Source organism: Condylura cristata, unplaced genomic scaffold, assembly GCF_000260355.1.
Source record: "Condylura cristata isolate star-nosed mole 26May11 unplaced genomic scaffold, ConCri1.0 scaffold00006, whole genome shotgun sequence".
In the NCBI taxonomy this organism is placed as follows: domain Eukaryota; kingdom Metazoa; phylum Chordata; class Mammalia; order Eulipotyphla; family Talpidae; genus Condylura; species Condylura cristata.
The window spans coordinates 38,018,759-38,036,128 of NW_004567107.1; the positions used below are offsets into that span (position 1 = coordinate 38,018,759).

Here is a 17,370-nt window from a genome sequence, read left to right on the forward strand (position 1 = left end):
CAAGGCTAGATGGCTTTGGGAAAGTTCTAACACCATTAAAAATAATTTAAAAGACAGAATTGGGGGGTGGGGCTCAGGGTGGGGGTACTTGCTTTAAAGACTATGGGGGTGTATAATGAATCACATTTTAGACAATTTTAATTTGTACTGAGATGGCATCAGTACAAAATGTTTATTTGGAAGGAAATGCTGTTGGACAGATGGCTTAGAGAGAGATCAGTGCCCTGTGTACACTGTGATCACTGGAGAAAATAGCTATAATGAATATCACTGGGGCTGTGGATGATACTTGACTATGAACTGTATATTATATAATGACACTGTCAATTTTCCTGTGGTTGAAAACTGTACAATAACTATGTGACCTTGTTCTTATGTATACAGAATATTCTCATATAGTAAATATTTGGTGGTTCTGAGTAGAGATTATGTGGGAATTCTTTGTACTATTCTTTCATCTTCTTCTAAATTTGAAATTATATACATATAAGTGACCTTAAAAAAGTGATAGTTGAGAAGCCAGGAAGTGGATGGATTCTCCTGAATTTTGTAGAACGACAGGGCAAGGATTCTAGGACTAAAATCTTGGTTGGTTTGGTCCATAAAGAAATCACAAAGGACAGAAACAGAGTTAGAGAAAGTTGTCATCATGTAATATTTTGGGGAGGAAGAAGAAAGAGTGTACAGTAATAGACCAGTAAGCAATCGCTTACTTTCAAAGAAGAATCGTACAGAGAATGCTCCTATAACTCACAATGAGCATAAGAAGCACTGGTCATCTTTGAGTATGTTGTTTCAGGGAAGGGAAAAGAAGTTGAATGAAGCATTCTGATAAAATATGACAAGGAAAAGAATGTTAAAGGAGGAATGGTGAAGGCAAACAAGTCCTACTAGAGTAAAGGAACCACTGAAGGTGCAGCAAGAAAATCATTATCAGGGAAAATCTGCATTAAGGTTAAAAAAGCTTTGTACTTTCTTTCTTTTCCTTCTTTTTAACAGAACATAGAAAAGCAGATTAGAATGTTACAGGAGGGTGTTATTTATTAAATGGTTTCCCCAGTGGAGTTTTCTCATTATAAAGTACAAACATGAAAATGGCATTTTACCACTCACCTCAGTGAACTGAGTCATGTTATCTTAAGTGGTGTGTATCCTATTCTTAGTTCCCTTTTCTCTCCCCCTTCTCCTTCTCATGCCTGTCACCTTCATCTTTGGGCGATACATTCTTACTCAAAGTACCATTTATTTCTTCAAAGTAAAACAACATTAGTCAACTGTATGCCTAGTTCCCCCCACCCCAATCTTCCAAGGGGATGTTCTTTGGTTTAACTAATTCTTATTTGATTTCACCATTTTTCTTTAGGACCTTTTGTTTCGAGTTTTATTTTCCAAGGTCATTTTTAGTTTTAGACCTGCTTCCTGGAACATCAGCAACTCTGTCTAATTTAAGATTATAAGATAATTTGAAAGCACAGTCTTCATCCATAAAAATGCATAATGGGTATGTTTTCTGGCCAAATCAGTCACTGAGAACTAACCTTGTGTCCACCATTATGAAAAGCTATTAGCCACCTGGCATTCATACAGCAAAGAACATTTTCCCTCAGCATGCCCATACGTATGCTCATTTGGGGTACTCCATTTACACTTTAAAAGGTATTTGAGGAAGCAAACTTATTTATGTGAATGTCACATTGGATGGTATAAAAGCAGATACAAAAGTAGGTTACTGTGAAATTGTTTCATTATTTTCAGTATACATCATGTATAAAATTCCTCACTACTTTTATGTATTTGTCTTTCCCTAATAAGATTTTCTTCTTAGTACATGGTGCAGTGATGTGGGAGGAAAAGAACAACTGTCCAATAGCCAAATCTATTTTGTCAACCTAGGGGTTTGTGAGGATAGGCATCTCAGACAGATCCCCTCATTCATTTTCTCACTACATTTAAAGTTATTTCATTTCTACTGGATATTTTCCTCTCCATTTCAATAGGAATAACTGACAAATGTAGCTATACAAATTACACTTTCCTCTCTCCCTTCCCCTTTCTTCCCTTCCTTCCTCTATCAGCAACTATATATTTCACCCAATAGGTCAAATCCAATTGTGTCCCAATAAACTGAGGAAACTGCATAAGCCCCGTGGAGCTATAAGAGAGCAACTGCTACCAGATCGTGAGGTTGAGGCTGTGGCATAGGAAACATGGTTCCTCAATGCTGACAATGTCAGCTGAGACTAAGAACAGGAAATGTTTACTTATAAGCTCAAAGTCACACTTCTGTGTATGTGTATGCGGTGAGCACACACATATGTACAGCACACACTTAAATCTTTCAGGCAATATGTTTAGGTTCAAAAAGGCCACTAGCTCCTTCAGAACCCAGGTAACAGGGAAGAGTTTACACAGTTAACTAGCAAAAATGGAACATCCTAACATGGATAAAAAAATACTAGATATGACCCCCACATGACCTTTTTTCCCCTCTTCTCCAGTTCCATCCCCTGTCACTAACTCATTGCAAATGACTCTAAAGCTGTCTCTTAATTTCATTTCAGTCAATAGCACATAATAAGATAAGCAAGCATATCAAGCAATTGGATATTATTCCTTTGTTTGTAAATACTGAGTCAGAATATTAACAGGACAAAAAAGAGAAACTGAAATAGTGGATACTCAGATGCAGTACCAAGAAAAGTAACACAGAGAAATCATGACACATGATTTGATGTCTGAAGACACATCATCAAACCTAGAATGTTACTTAGTTAAATTTCAGTCTTAATTTCTAGGTAAAAGTTTGGCAAAACCATTTTATTTTAAAGTACAAAGCTTACACATGATTATTTCATGTGCCCAACTTTATATTTCACAATTTTTTTTTGTCCCAAAAAGCTATTCTTTTTCCAAAGAGAACCAAAAAAGAAGAGGGTCAACTACTGGTTGGAACAATTTCTAAGAATCTTTCTTTGAAGATTTACAAAAAAACCAAAAAAACAAAAACAAAAACAAACAAACAAAAAAAAAAAACTGCAGGAGGAAGGGTATGCTACTTGTCCATAATTAACTGCAGTCAGTCAGAGTTTAGAGAGTTTGTGAACCCTGCTAGAGAGTGCTTCTAGGTTCTTTCCTGGTAATCGAAGACTTGATGGAAAGCTCTGGGAATGAGTTTCATGGCAGCAGATTGACCTTCTGGGGTTGGGAACCCCAGAATTATCCTCATACAGAACTGAGTGGATATACTTTACTTAGAAGCTTCAACTGAGTACAGGAAGATTTTTGTGCCTTTACCATTTAATTGTCTACTCATTTCCTTCCTCGTCTAAAAGGCTCATAAAAACCCGTATAGCCAAAATGTTTAACTGTAATAGCCAATTAATTAACAAGTACAAAAAAAGCGACCAGACACTGGATACATCCCATTTGGTTGCAAAATAAAATTGCAGAAGCTAATGGTGTGGACATATGTAAAATTTTCTGGGCCCCTTTCCACATCAGCATCTTCAGAGATTTAAAATCTGAATAAGCTCTACCGTAACTTATGTAGGAATCATCTGGCTGAAGGTAAAGCCAGTGTTTTCACATCCACTGATGGGACAACTCAGATCTACAAGTCCCTCCTTTCAAGAATAATTACATACTTAATGTCAAAGACTCACTGTTCTTATTTATATAACTAAATTCAAACTGTGTTTCTTGGAACGGCTCTCACAGAGTAAAATCTTTGGATTATTTCCTGGTTTCAATTTTCACTTGAATTATTTAATAAACTAACTATCTTTAAGACTATTCCTTGTTTAAAATGGGCCTATAGAATGGATGAAAGATACATAGAGCACCTTAAAAAGAAATAGGGCTTGAATGCTAATATAAGGATAAGTGCCACTAAATTCTTTAGAGTTAAAATAGTAAATTTTACATTACATATTTTGTATTACATATTTTATCACAATAAATAAAATGATAGAAATTGATAGGAAAGCCAGGAAATGCTGCTGATGCTATGATTTTCAGAAACAATTTAGGTGAGAAACCAATGTCAGCCATTATTCAGAAAGTTTTGCTTAAAATAAGAGTATGGAAGCCCAAGGGTATTTCCAGAAACAAATGAGTATTGTATGCTTTAGTTTTGTGTAAACTAAACTAACATTCATTGGTAGAATAATAATTTCAGGAGGGTTAACAATAACAGAGTTATATAACATAGTCATAAAATAAAATAAGCAAATCCCAATTTGGCAAGGACATAGTATAAAATAAAGAAGAAAAGAGGTGTAGCATTTACAAAATATCAATAAGAATATCATCTTAGAAATATATTTCTTTAATAAGCTTTTATATTCAGGAAAAAATAACATAATCCAACTTGGGTTATATCTGTCTTATTTCTGTCTGTATTTCCTTCCTTGTCTAAAAGGCTCATAAAAACCTGTAAAGTATAGCCAAAATGTTTAACTGTAATAGCCTATTAAGAAGTACAAAAAAAGCCAGTACAGTGATATAGTTTAACATTGTTTTTATTGGAAGAAGGAGCCCATGACAGCAAAAGTATTTAGGCCAGGAAAGTCGTCATGCAGTAATGGGTTCAAGAAGTCAGGGGAGGAAATGAGGTTGCTCAGGAGGCTTGGCTCCACGAGGGCTCAAACTCACAGCTAACTTCTAGTCAGTATAGAAATAGCAATATGCTACAATGCTATATGTTGCCAGTGCAGAGAGTTCCAGTGATAGGAAGGATTAATCCTGCCATTGTTGGAAATAACTGTTAAACAAATACAACCTCTTTTCTTACCTACTACAAAATACTGTCTTTGAAATCTTTGTGGCCAACTTGGAATACCTGTCAATTATGAAACAGTTCTCTATTAAAAATTTCTTCAACTTTCTATACCTAGGTAAAAAAGGATATGCAAGATTTTTTTGGCTTATAGGCAATCATATGCTTGGAAAGAATTCAATGGACTGCTCTATGAAGTAATACAAATGGTACATACATCACAGCTGATACTGATCAGTCATATATACCCAAATGGCAACTGCATGGCTGAAGGCACCATTTAACCTCCACAGTGCACGCCCAAAGTTCATTGAGGGCTGAGTCATCTGACCCCACCCTTTTTGCTGTTGTGTAGGAAGATTTCCACACCCATACTTAGAATCTACCCAATCTTCCTGCTTACCAGTTTTTTGCTTTCTGAAGTCAGTTGCTTCAAATCCAGCATAGAAACTCATTCCCATTTCCTTGGACTCTATAATTCCCTAGAATTGTTCTACTTCTGGACCCTCCCTGATGGCGCAACGGGTTAGGAAGCAGCACTGCAAGCCATATGCAGCTGCTTCAGTGCAAGTTCGATCCCCAGCCCCAGAGGTGATCCACGTGGCACAGCAGACCTCGCCTGGCTCATCTATCCACGGCTCCCCTCAGCAGTGTACTTTGATCTGCCTGTTCTGCTTCCCACAGTTTTCTGGTGAATCCTCTCACTGCCCTGCACCTCTGGCCTGTACCCCAGTTCTGTGTGCATAAATAAATAAATCTTTTTAAAAAACTGTCCTACTTGTGAAATTCTAATAACTTCCAATACATTCCCTTTGCTCATTATCTCTACTTTCTTTCACTCCTAAACTCCTATATACCATACTTATTCTTTTCCTCAATATTTTTTGATCCTTCAACGTCCTGAGTTTGCTAGTCCCATCCTGAGCTACTTGTTTTCTTTACTTATCCTGAGTGTGTTCAATTGACTCTCCACCATTATGCTCCTGTCTAAAGATTCACCTCCCCTACAAATTCTCCCTTGGGAGAATCCTCTAATGTGCCATTTCTTTAACTTTTCTTTTATCTTGGTTCTTTACAAGAAGGGTAGGGAAGGTTTTAAAAGAAGATATTTTCCACTGAAATTGGGATAAGCCATAGAGGTGTTGCTCTCACATTATCTTCCATTTATCTCCTTGGAAATTATTTCATAGTATCCTACTATTTTACATCACCTTATTTATGATTAGAGCTATGGGGTGATAACTTGTATTCCATTTAGAGTTCCTATAATGCCATTTCACTCTATGCAAATATGAATTAAGAAAATATAAAAGACCACAATGTAAAAATAAACTCACAATTCATGCACACAATTTGAAATACATAACTAAATATTTTAAGATTTCCACAAGAATTGTATAATTGCAAAGATGCTAGCCAGAGTGAATGATGAATTGTGTTTATGCTAATGCCAAATGGTGAAGTTTCAATCAAGTAAAACATTCTTTATTCATCAGAATTTCATGAATCATACATTTTGTATGAACAGTGACTTCTATGTCAGAGTTCAGTCACTAATTGCTGTTATTTAACCATCCACTATTAATTTAAAATATTTATGCATCTTATAACAATATAATGCAAGCATTTATTAAATGGGAGTGCAGAAAGCAATGCTAGAAATCATGCCTCAAAAATCAATTATTTGTGCATGGAAGTTAGAAGTGAATGAACAAAACTCTAAATAAAACCAAGCAACTTCTAGGACATGTTACACTGTTAATATGGAAATAAGAAACATGAAAAATGTTAGAAATAATGCTAAAAAATTAAAATTATGAGTATATAACACAACAGCTAAAGATTTATGTGCCCTGAGAATACATTTCACATTATTTATATTTATGCTTGTGGGAAAATCAATCTTTTGAATTTTGTGAATTTTTTTTTTTAAAGATTTATTTATTTATTCGTACAGAACTGGGGTACAGGCCAGAGATGCGGAGGGTGAGAGGATTCACCAGAGACAGAGCAGGGAGCAGAACAGGCAGATCGACGAAGTACACTGCTGAGGGGAGCAGCGGGCGGGTCAGGAGAGGTCTGCCTCGCCATGTGGTCACCTCCGGGGCAGGCGGGAATCGAACTCATGTGGAAGCGGCTTTAGATTCTCAGTGCAGTGCTTTAACCCGCTGCGCCACCAGGGAGGGCCATGAATTTTGTGAATTTTTAATTACATGTCTTGCAACTATACTTTATTTCAGAGATAGTGCCAAATCCCAAGAACATAGGAAATGATACTGAATCTCATTTTAAAATAGTGTGTTTGTTTCTAATTGTTATGCTTATTGCATCAGAAAGTTATAAAAAAGAGTAAAGGTGAAGAAAATCACCTAGAATTCCACCATTTAATGACCAATTTTACTAGTATTTTGATAGTTTTTTAGTTTTTCTCCTCTATATTTTACATGATTTACATAAAATATTCATATGATTTTAATATATTTAATTAGTGCTACCCCTAATATTGAAGCATTAACTACTTTCCAAGTTTTGCCACTATAAATAATTGAGTTATAAGTTATTTAATTTTTTCCTTTCAATATAAATTTTATCCTTATTTTGAATTATTTTTCTTTGGAGAAATTTCTCAGAAGGCAAACTATTAGGTCAAATAGTATCTTTATACATATTGCTACATTCCCTTGCTGAAAGACTAAAGCAATTTATAATCTGTCTGACAACAGATAAAAGTAGCAATCTCACCCCATCTTTATCCCACTGAATATTATTATTTTTAATACTGACAATTTTGTTAGCAAAACTTTTTATTCATTTTAATTCATGTCTTTTATTATTTGTTAAGCGGGGATTCTCCCTATCTTTACCAACAGGCTAATTATATTTCCTACTTTGTAAATTGTGTACCTATGTCTTTCACTTACTCACTGGGTCTCAACACTTTTCCTTATATATTAGGCATGTTGGCTCATAAACTATCATATATCCTTTTTTTCTAAGATTTGAATGCTACTTTTAATAAGAAAAAAAGAATTTAACATATCATAAAGATAGTGATTACTTTATTAAAATAGCTAAACCACTTCAAAATAGTTCTAATTATTCTTATCTGTGTGTTCTTTCAAATAATTCTCAGAGTTCTGATAGAAAAAAAAAACCTACTGGGATTTTATTATACTTGTATTATTTATAAATGTAATTTATAAATAGTTTAATTTTCCAATTCTATAAAATATTTGTCCCCTTTTACTTGATATTTTTGGTTCTGTTATCTTTGAGTTTTTTTTTTTTTAACTAATGGCTATAAAAGTGATTACTATTATCTTCTTGTTGGTCTGCTGAATTGCTGTTAGATGGCAACTGAACACGGAATTCAGGTCAAGGAGTATGGATGTCCAAGATAGCTCCCTCGCCCTAAGGCAAGCCTGTCAGAGTTCCTCCTCATGTCCATTTCCTCCAGTAAAATTGATCGGTTTTCCTATGGTGGCACAGGGCTCCAAGAGTTGGAAACTGTCTTCTTAAAAGGTAGGCCTAAAACTCACAACATCACTTTTGCCATGTTTTATTATTCCGAAAAGCAGAGGGGCATTTATCTCTTGCCTGGAAGTAGACTATGCAAAGAATTTGTTCAAAGAAACAACTTTCTTCTTTACTGATCCTGGTAGAAATTTCCTCACAAAAATATTTTCAGTGTTACTTGTTTTAAGAAATTTGTATGTTTTTCTTGCATGGTTTACTAACCTATAAGTGCTAATATGATGAGAAGATATTGTCTTTGACATATTTATTGGGTATTCAGTCACCTTCTTAACAGCATTATTTATTCTAATTACTTTTCAGTGTAGTAAGAAGCTAACTATACTATGTGAAAGTAAAGATGAGTTTTTTTCTCCCCATATTCAATAGTGAAAGAAATCTCACCTATTTTGCTAGTTAAGACTTTCAGATCAAGGCTGATAGGAAGCAGCCTTGTTTGGCTTCTGTTGCATATTTTTAAGTATAAATATATTGAAATTATAAACTGGATATATTTTCATCAATATATACATTTCTCAGAGATAATTCAAGCCACTTACTTTTATGTTTTGATGCAGTGTAAATGAGTAGAAAGGTAGGTTCTTATTCCAGATAAAATGAATTCAGGGAGGGGACAATCACACAAGATGAGGAAAAAAGTAACATATTTTGGACACTGTAATATTTTTCTCCCTGAAATCTATAAATTTTCTAAAATGAGTCATGACTACGAAACATTCCATTGACAGTCATAAATAATTAATATTCAAAAAATATGCAGTATCATAGATCTCAGCAATTTCTCCTTTTTTCCAAGCTTGACTAGTTATATTAGAGGTAAAAATCATTTTAAGGACATAAATAAATATTGGAATGAGGTTTTTCAGCTTTCTTTTACTCACATGTGGTTGATAATCATATGGTGGAGCATAGTCTTCAGCATATGTTGTCAATGCACACCTATGATGAATAAGTCAATATTTAAGAAAAGAACAACTAAAAGACATTTTAAAATTTTAGTGATATATATACATGTACATTCCAGATTCTGGGATTCTTTTTACAACTCACTTCTTGCTTTTCAATTCTCCTGACCCTGTGCTCCAGATTCTCTGTTAGATAGTAACAGAAAGATAACCAAAGACAAACGGATGGACTGGGATTACACAGTCTCCCCAAACTCCACCTCGTTAAGCACACAGAAATGCTGGGTGGAATATTTCTTGCCTCCCCAAATTAACAATATATTCAAGCTCTAAAGGGAAATCATGAAGGGACAGAAAAGAAAATGACATAATCTGATGTTCCAAGTTCAGGCGCTGCAGCTTGAACAGCCTAGCAAGGGCAAGAGAAATTGCCTCATGTTCACTTGAGTGAGAGAGCAAAACTCTTTTTAACAGCTATGATTCTATACAAGCTATACCTCCATATAAAAGAGATCATAAAAACTCATCACTAGTCCTGGCAAATATTGCTCTGTTTTGGTGTCAGGGTGAGAAAAAAAATATTCGCATACAAGATATTAAACCTCTATTTTGATTCCTAGCATTTTTTTTTTTAAAAAAAGATTTATTTATTTATGCATATAGAACTGGGGTACAGGCCAGAGATGCTGGGGCAGTGTGAGGATCCACCAAAGACAGAGTGGGGAACAGAACTGGTGGACTGACGAAGTACACTGCTGAGGAGAGCAGTGGGCAGATCAGGAAAGGTCTGCCACGCCACGTGGATCACCTCTGGGGCTGGGATGGAACTCATGTTTAAGTGGTTTTAGCTTCTTAATGCTGTGCTTTAACCCACTGTGCCACCAGGGAGGGCCTCTATTCCTGGAACTTATTTTTATGGAACTATATGGTATAAGAAATTCCTCTGTGTACTGCAAATCAAAAAACATCAAGTAAAATGTTTTAATGAATTACTGGGCAAGACAAAAGAAAGTGAAGTCAACAAGTAAAGGAATTCCAAAAGAAACTTCAACTCAGAATGGTATTGGGTACAAGTGCTAATATTTTCCTGGTGATAGCCACCAACTCCTGATGGTCTTTTGTAGTTTCCAAAGTAGCAGCATCAGCATCACCTCCGAATATTTTAGAAATGGAAATTCTTGAGTCCCAAACCAGAACTACTGAATTAGAAACTCTGGTGGGGGGGAAGAGTGGTCATCTATCTGTGTTTTAACAAGTGCTCCAGAAGATTCCAATGCACACTAAAGTTTGAGTACTAACAGAATTGAAAAAATAAAAATTGGAAGTAAAACTTGCTGCTTTCAAACTATCAAATGATGTTTTTAAAAATCTACTAGAAAGCAGGAAAGGAGACTAATAGGGAGAAAGGAAAATAATTTCTGTGCATAAATCAAATAAAAATCACAAAAATAAACAGGTTTTTTGTGATCACAGTGAAAGTGAAAGAGTTAAACACATCAGGAAAGTATTTTTCTCAAATTGAAGCTGAACAGCAAATTGTATAGTTCCACTATAAGCTGTTATAGTTTAGATAAAATATAAAAGGATATCAAAGGGTATATCTAGCAAATATTAATCCAAAGCAAGTTAGTTATTATTATTATTAACTGTTATTATATTATTTCCAATAACCTTGCAATAAAAATATTAGTTATAAAGATCATTATCTATTGACTAAAGGAAAATATCACCAGTAAATAAAACAATCTTAAATCTATAAACCCATAATAAATTTAAATCAGTAAACCTAAACTAACAACATATAGAATATGTAAGGCAAACACATGCACACACATAATGGAATCACAAAGGTAAGAGAACAACTGAACATGGAGTGAGATTATAACACATTTCTAGAGTTTTGGTTTCTAATATCCAAAATCTACATATATTCTCCAAAACCACTGAGATCAACAGTAAAGCAAATAAAATCATGTAATTGCTTCAGCATAGAAGACCAAAAATACTATAAACTTTGTTTATATGTTAATAGGAGAATAACTCAAAATCATACAGCTAGAACCAGAACTGTGCTGGAACAAAATCAAATGGGGATTACATTGAAGAGAGGAGAAAATGGCAAGTCCCTGTGGGGACAGAACACAAAGGACATTTTCCCCAGAAGAGATCATCCTATCCTGGTGGAAAGATACTGACAATAGGCCTAAGGATCTAAATACTGGTTTTTGAAGAAAGGGGCTTGGAAAGTATATACGACCAGAAAAGCAGTCTAAGGAAGGCATTACTTCTGGTGTGAGGCAGGACAACCAGCAAAAATATGAAACAATTAAGAAAATAAGCCTGAAAGGGTCAGGCACCAGCCAAACATAAGACATATGAAAGGAGCAGTTGCTCCAAGCAAAAACAGATATCCAGGAGTGATTTGTTTGTTTGCTACCACCTTGCTTGTCACCAATGTTAACACAAGCCGCAGAAAAATAAGTTTCAATTCCTTGTCAATATTTTCCACCTGGCCATTCTTCCCCATACCTAGACCTATAAAAACCCCTCTTTTTAAAAAAAAATTATTTATACTTACAGAACTGGGGTACACAAAAGAGATGTGGTGGGTGAGAGGATTCACCAGAGACAGAGTAGGGAGCAGAACAGACAGACTGACAGAGTACACTGTTTAGGGGTGCAGTGGGTGGGTCAGAAGGGGTCTGCCAGACCTTGTGGGTCAGCTCCCTGGCCTTTATCAAACTCCTGTTGCAGTGGCTTCCAAGAGCTTCAAAATGCGGTTCTTTAACCCTTTGTCCACCTCTCTTACCCCTCCTTCAGCAGACTTCTCTGATCTCAGATCTCTCTGGGGCCAGTGAAGCTCACCTTGGAGCACACAAATAAGCATACTTTCAGTTTTACTAGCCTCATATCTCTTTCCTTCCTCCCTACTGCATCGAATTTTTTAGATCCCAGAAATTAAGGTCTGTAAAACTAAAATGCAAAGTTAGCACCATTCCAAAAAAGTCTGCTTTCATGAAATAAAATTAACTTCATTGTTCCAACAGAAGAGGGCACTCTTGAACTAAAATAATGAGGAAACTTCCCAAACTTCTCATTGCCCCCTCCTTTGAATGATTGTTCCTAGTGTGGGGAAATCCAACATAATTCAAATGAACAAAAAGGGGCAAAATTGCTATGAGAAGAAACAGTAAATGAGAATCAAGACTTGATGAAATTCCTCCCCAGAAATATTCCCAGCTACAGAAGTCCTCCAACAGCATCTTTGTTTAATGATGTACTACAGATACAGAAAGTGCTATAAAACAAGTAAAACAAAACAAGAAATAATTGAAACAAAAATTTCATATTCTACAGATTAAAGACTGTCTACATTAAAAATCCAAGAGAAAAATCTATAAATCATGAAAATAGGCAAGTTTCAGGAAGGTTGTTGGATACAAGATCAATATACAAAAATGACATACTTAATGCCAGCAATATGAAATTATAAGACATAATTAAAATGGAAAAATTCCATTTATAATTGCAATAAAATATCAAGTGATCCTTCAAAAAATAAATCCAACAGACTATTTCGAAGACCCTTATGGAGAAAACTATAGTTTGTTGAAGGATAAAAAATACCTTCTTTATTTATATGGATGACCCAGTATGATGATGGGAATTATTACATACTCAACAAATAGATATAAAGCACTGTCAATGCAAATACCAAAGATTTATTTTGTGTGTGAAACTTGACAAACATATATTAAATGACTCCATAAAGGGCCAAGGAAAGAAAAGTCAGCTTTGAAAAAGAAAACTTATTTTACCAGCTATTAAAGCTTTAGTAAAATAATGGTATAGCTGTGTAGGTACATACAAACAGAGCGATTACGTAAAGAGAAAGTAAAAAGACTTTCTTAAACATGGGATGTTAGTGTATGATGAAAATTATTTCATAAATAAGTGATAATGGGGAAGATTAATGGTACTGGACTAACTGGTTGGTCATATAAGAAATGTTACATATATACACGTGTTACACATGTATATATAAATATTTTTTAATGAAGCATATATGGTAAAGATTTTTAACATTAAAATTGGGTAGTGAGTAGATGGGTGCTTTAAAGTATCCTATATTTGAACATATTCCATAATCTTAAAATGATTAACTGTTAATAAATGATAATGAACTACTTCCCTTGGCCCTAGTCTCATCCAAAGTTATAACTCACTGAAATAATTATTAGTCAAATATCAGTTTTACTTTGGGCAATCTGACCTTGCAAAGAAATATTGCCATCTCTGTACTCATTTAAAGCAGGCAAAAATCCATATTACCCATGTTCCAGCTTTTCTCCCTTTATTACCACCTTCCATCACAGAGTCTAAAACAGGGTAGGCACTAAAAACACTTATTGAATGAATAAAAATAAAATTGCTATGTAAAATGACACAGATTTACTAGGAAGATAATTCTGTGTAACTGGAGGTAAAAGATTAAAATATTCAGTTATCATTTTGAAAAGGTAGTATGACTTGACAAAATAGAAACTTACAATACTGAATGATTAATTTTTACATTATAAACTCTTTGTGATTCTGTTTCTTTTTAAATCTGAAGAACAGATGAAGAAGATATATTTCAAATATTAAGATCAAATCTTAAGTAAGATGGCATTTTGAAAAGAAAAATAGGGAAGATAAATATAGATTTTCTTCTTAGAAATCAACCTAAAACTGCAATGGAGTAGTAAGGAAGACATGGCTCCAGACATTGTCCTTGGGAAGAAGTATTCTGGTTCCTGAATAGACTGCCCGGGTCTAGAGACAAAGCTGGAGCGCATCAGTTGGAGCTAGAGTGCTTCAATTCAATTTATGGCAGCCACACATAGAATAATTTTAATTCATTGTCTGAAACCACCAATATCAAGCTTATGCTACATGAACCTACTCTACTGCCAATAGCTGATATGTCCAAATATCAGTTACCAAATACCCACTAAGTCAGGGCTTTCCTTGGATATCTTAAGAGAGACCAATACAAAACAACTAGTCACTCCCATGTGCTGAGAAACCAGGGAATTAATGCCTTCTGACCTCAGAGGGAGGAAATGAAGCCAATGGGAAGAGAATCCAGGTTCTGGTTCTGCTGGTCTCCTAAGCCCCAGCCTTCCCTGGCCCTTCCCAGAGTTCCATGGGGGTAATACTCCAGTACCCTTTTTAACAAGCTTCACTTTTGGCCAAAGAGCATTTCAATTGTATTTGCCTAACCAAAAGAGTCCTATTAAAATCAGGCAACCAGAATCTGAGAATATAGCTCATTGTAATCATGTAACTCGCCCTCCCGACACTGATTTCAAATACACTAAACAACATTCTGAATATGGTTTGGCTTTCCATATGGCTTTTTACTGAATGAGAGGGTGTTTTTATTAGATTGACATGTCTGGTGATTTTGAACATTTTATTTCTCATTATAAATTTACTAATTAGAAGTCTGGATTTTCTTGGAGTGTAAGGAGCACAAGTCAATCTCTATGAATCAGATAAATTCTGAAACATGGATAAAATGGTCTTTCTGAAAAGGTAAAACTGAAGCCCTTATGCTAGTGAATTCACCAGCATAAGGACACTTAGAAGCTAGTTTTCACCCAGCACTACCCACAATTTGCCACCAATGTGCTCTTCAACTTCTAATAGTTGTAGGGTAGAGAATTCAAAATGTTTTGTAAGATGAGGAAAGGAAATATCTGCTATCAAAGCTATTGGCAAAGTCCTGGTATCTACTGAAATAGCTACACTAGCACTAACATTAATAGGAATGTGTTAATCTATGCCACGATGATGTACCAGAATATACAGGGATCAATTTCATTAAACCTAGAGGGACTTGAAATGTCAACTGCTTCATTTCTGTTTTTGTCTGGAGGAAGTACATATTTTTTTCTTACCCAGCTTGTTGGCAGTCAAAACAAGGGCATGTGACATCTACTCAGCAAACCAGATGGCCCTACCTAAGAGTCTGAATCTGAGTAATTGGCTCAAGGAAGCAGGGAGTTAATTTGGAATTAATCCCATCGATGGCAGCAGCAGCAGCAGCAGCACCCATTGTTTAGGATGAGTACAACCAAAAAGGGTGATGGTATCTGTGTGATGGAAGGATACATGGACTCTATGTTATAGAAGGAAAGGGAATGCTTGCAACCACTCTAGGAAAGTCTCATTTGGAACAGCAAACATCATTTAAGGAAAAACCACTCATACTGAACTGAAATGAATATCCCTGTCATTTCCTCTTCTTTCTTCCTACTGAATGAAGTCGAAGTCACACTTACCAAATATGATGTTCTTTCCACCATTGATTAATACCATGCCTATTTTTCTTAAATCAACCTCTCAGAAGTTAGTGAACAAGAGATGGAAAGAGGAACAATCTGAATCTGCTTTTACTCCTATTCCAAGTCAACCTTAATAAGTTTACTAGCATTTTAGAAGCAATTCCTTCCTCCCACCAAGAACACAAAGGTATGAACCCAGAGATTCTATCATAGATTCTGCTTTACAATCAAATAACTATGGGGCCTTGAGTAAGTCACTGAAACCACTTGCATCTTAACCTCCCCCATTAGTATCTGTTCCATAAATATTTATAGAATTAATTAATGAGGAATTAGATTTTTTGATTATCTCTGAGCTTCAATTTTCTTCTCTATACAATTAAGGAAATACCTACCTAAATGACCTTGCATAATTGTTAGGAGGAAAGTGATAGTTGATAATGTATGTGAAAGCACTTTGAAGGAGATATAGAGCATTACATAATAGCATGAAAGGCAATGTAACATCATAGTTAAAGACACATGTTTTGCAGCCAGCCAGACACATGAGTTAAAACCCAACTCTGGCACTTACTAGGTAAGAAACTTTTTGAAAACACACTTTACCTTTCTGGGTCACTTTTTTTTTTTTTTTAAGATTTATTTATTTGTACATACAGAACTGGGGTACAGGCCAGAGGCTCAGGGGTGTCAAGAGGCTTCACCAGAGACAGAGTGGGGAGCAGAACAGGCAGATCGACAAAGTACACTGCTGAGGGGAGCAGCGGGCGGGTCAGGAGAGGTCTGCCATGCCATGTGGTCACCTCCGGGACAGGCAGGAATCGAACTCATGCACAAGTGGCTTTTAGCTTTTTAGTGCTATGCTTTAACCTGCTGCGCCACCAGGGAGGGGCCTCTGGATCACTTTTTAATAGATTTAATTTGCAATGTATATCACAAAGAGTGAGAAATAAATGAGTATTGACTAGTCATTTCTTTGCCTCATCTAGTAGACAATGAGCTATTTCAGGAATGGAAGTATCTTTTATCTCCACATTCCTAGTATCTGACTATTCTTAATAGGTAATTATTAAATGTTAATATGTTGAAAGAATAAATTCATCTATATGGGATGAAAATACCTTCTTCAGACTTAAGTAATTTTGAAAGTTTTTTTAAAAGAATAACATAAAGCTATTGATAATGTATTAATTTAATGATGTAATACCAAAATGTGGACCCAGATAAACTGCAAAGAGCAACAAAGATTTCTATAGTTCTGGAAAATTCTTATTCCTGTGAAATCTCCTCTGTGGCTCAAAAGCTCATAGTGTAGTGCTATACATTGGGATTTACAAAAGATTTTATTTAAGTAATTATAAGTAATGATGTTTTTATGACAACTATATAAATTTTCAATATTACAAAGAATAAGATCAGTAATTATGGCTTGTCATTAATGGACATGAGAAAAAGAAACTATCAGGAAGAAATTTAAATTCTAAAACCATGCTACTTACTTATTGTATTAATTCAGTAGTCTAAAATATTTTAACTGTATCCCTGATGAACTTTCAATGACAAAACTATACCTACAGGCTGAATAATGGTAGAAATAATCACCTATTAAAATAAAGAAATTAAAGTTGTTTCGACTGCTTATTTCTTTGGCTTAAAAGTTAGCGATTTAGGGCCCTCCCTGGTGATGCAGCCAATTAAAGCACAGCACTAGAAAGGTAAAACCACTTCAGCATGAGTTCGATTCCCCCCTGCCCCGGAGGTGACCACATGGTGTGGCAGACCTCTCCTGACCCGCCCGCTGCTCCCCTCAGCAGTGTACTTC

At 35.3% G+C, this 17,370-nt stretch overlaps 1 protein-coding gene across 1 annotated transcript in view; it reads right to left on the reverse strand.

Annotated features, from left to right (window-relative positions):
* The window catches only part of LOC101632022 (chromosome unknown open reading frame, human C9orf135), a 60,902-nt gene that overhangs the window by 8,889 nt on the left and 34,643 nt on the right, over positions 1 to 17,370 (reverse strand). The window contains exon 5 of the mRNA XM_004677994.2: positions 9,193 to 9,250. Within this exon, the coding sequence (XP_004678051.1) occupies positions 9,193 to 9,250 (58 nt within the window). The remainder of the gene's footprint in view (positions 1 to 9,192; positions 9,251 to 17,370) is intronic.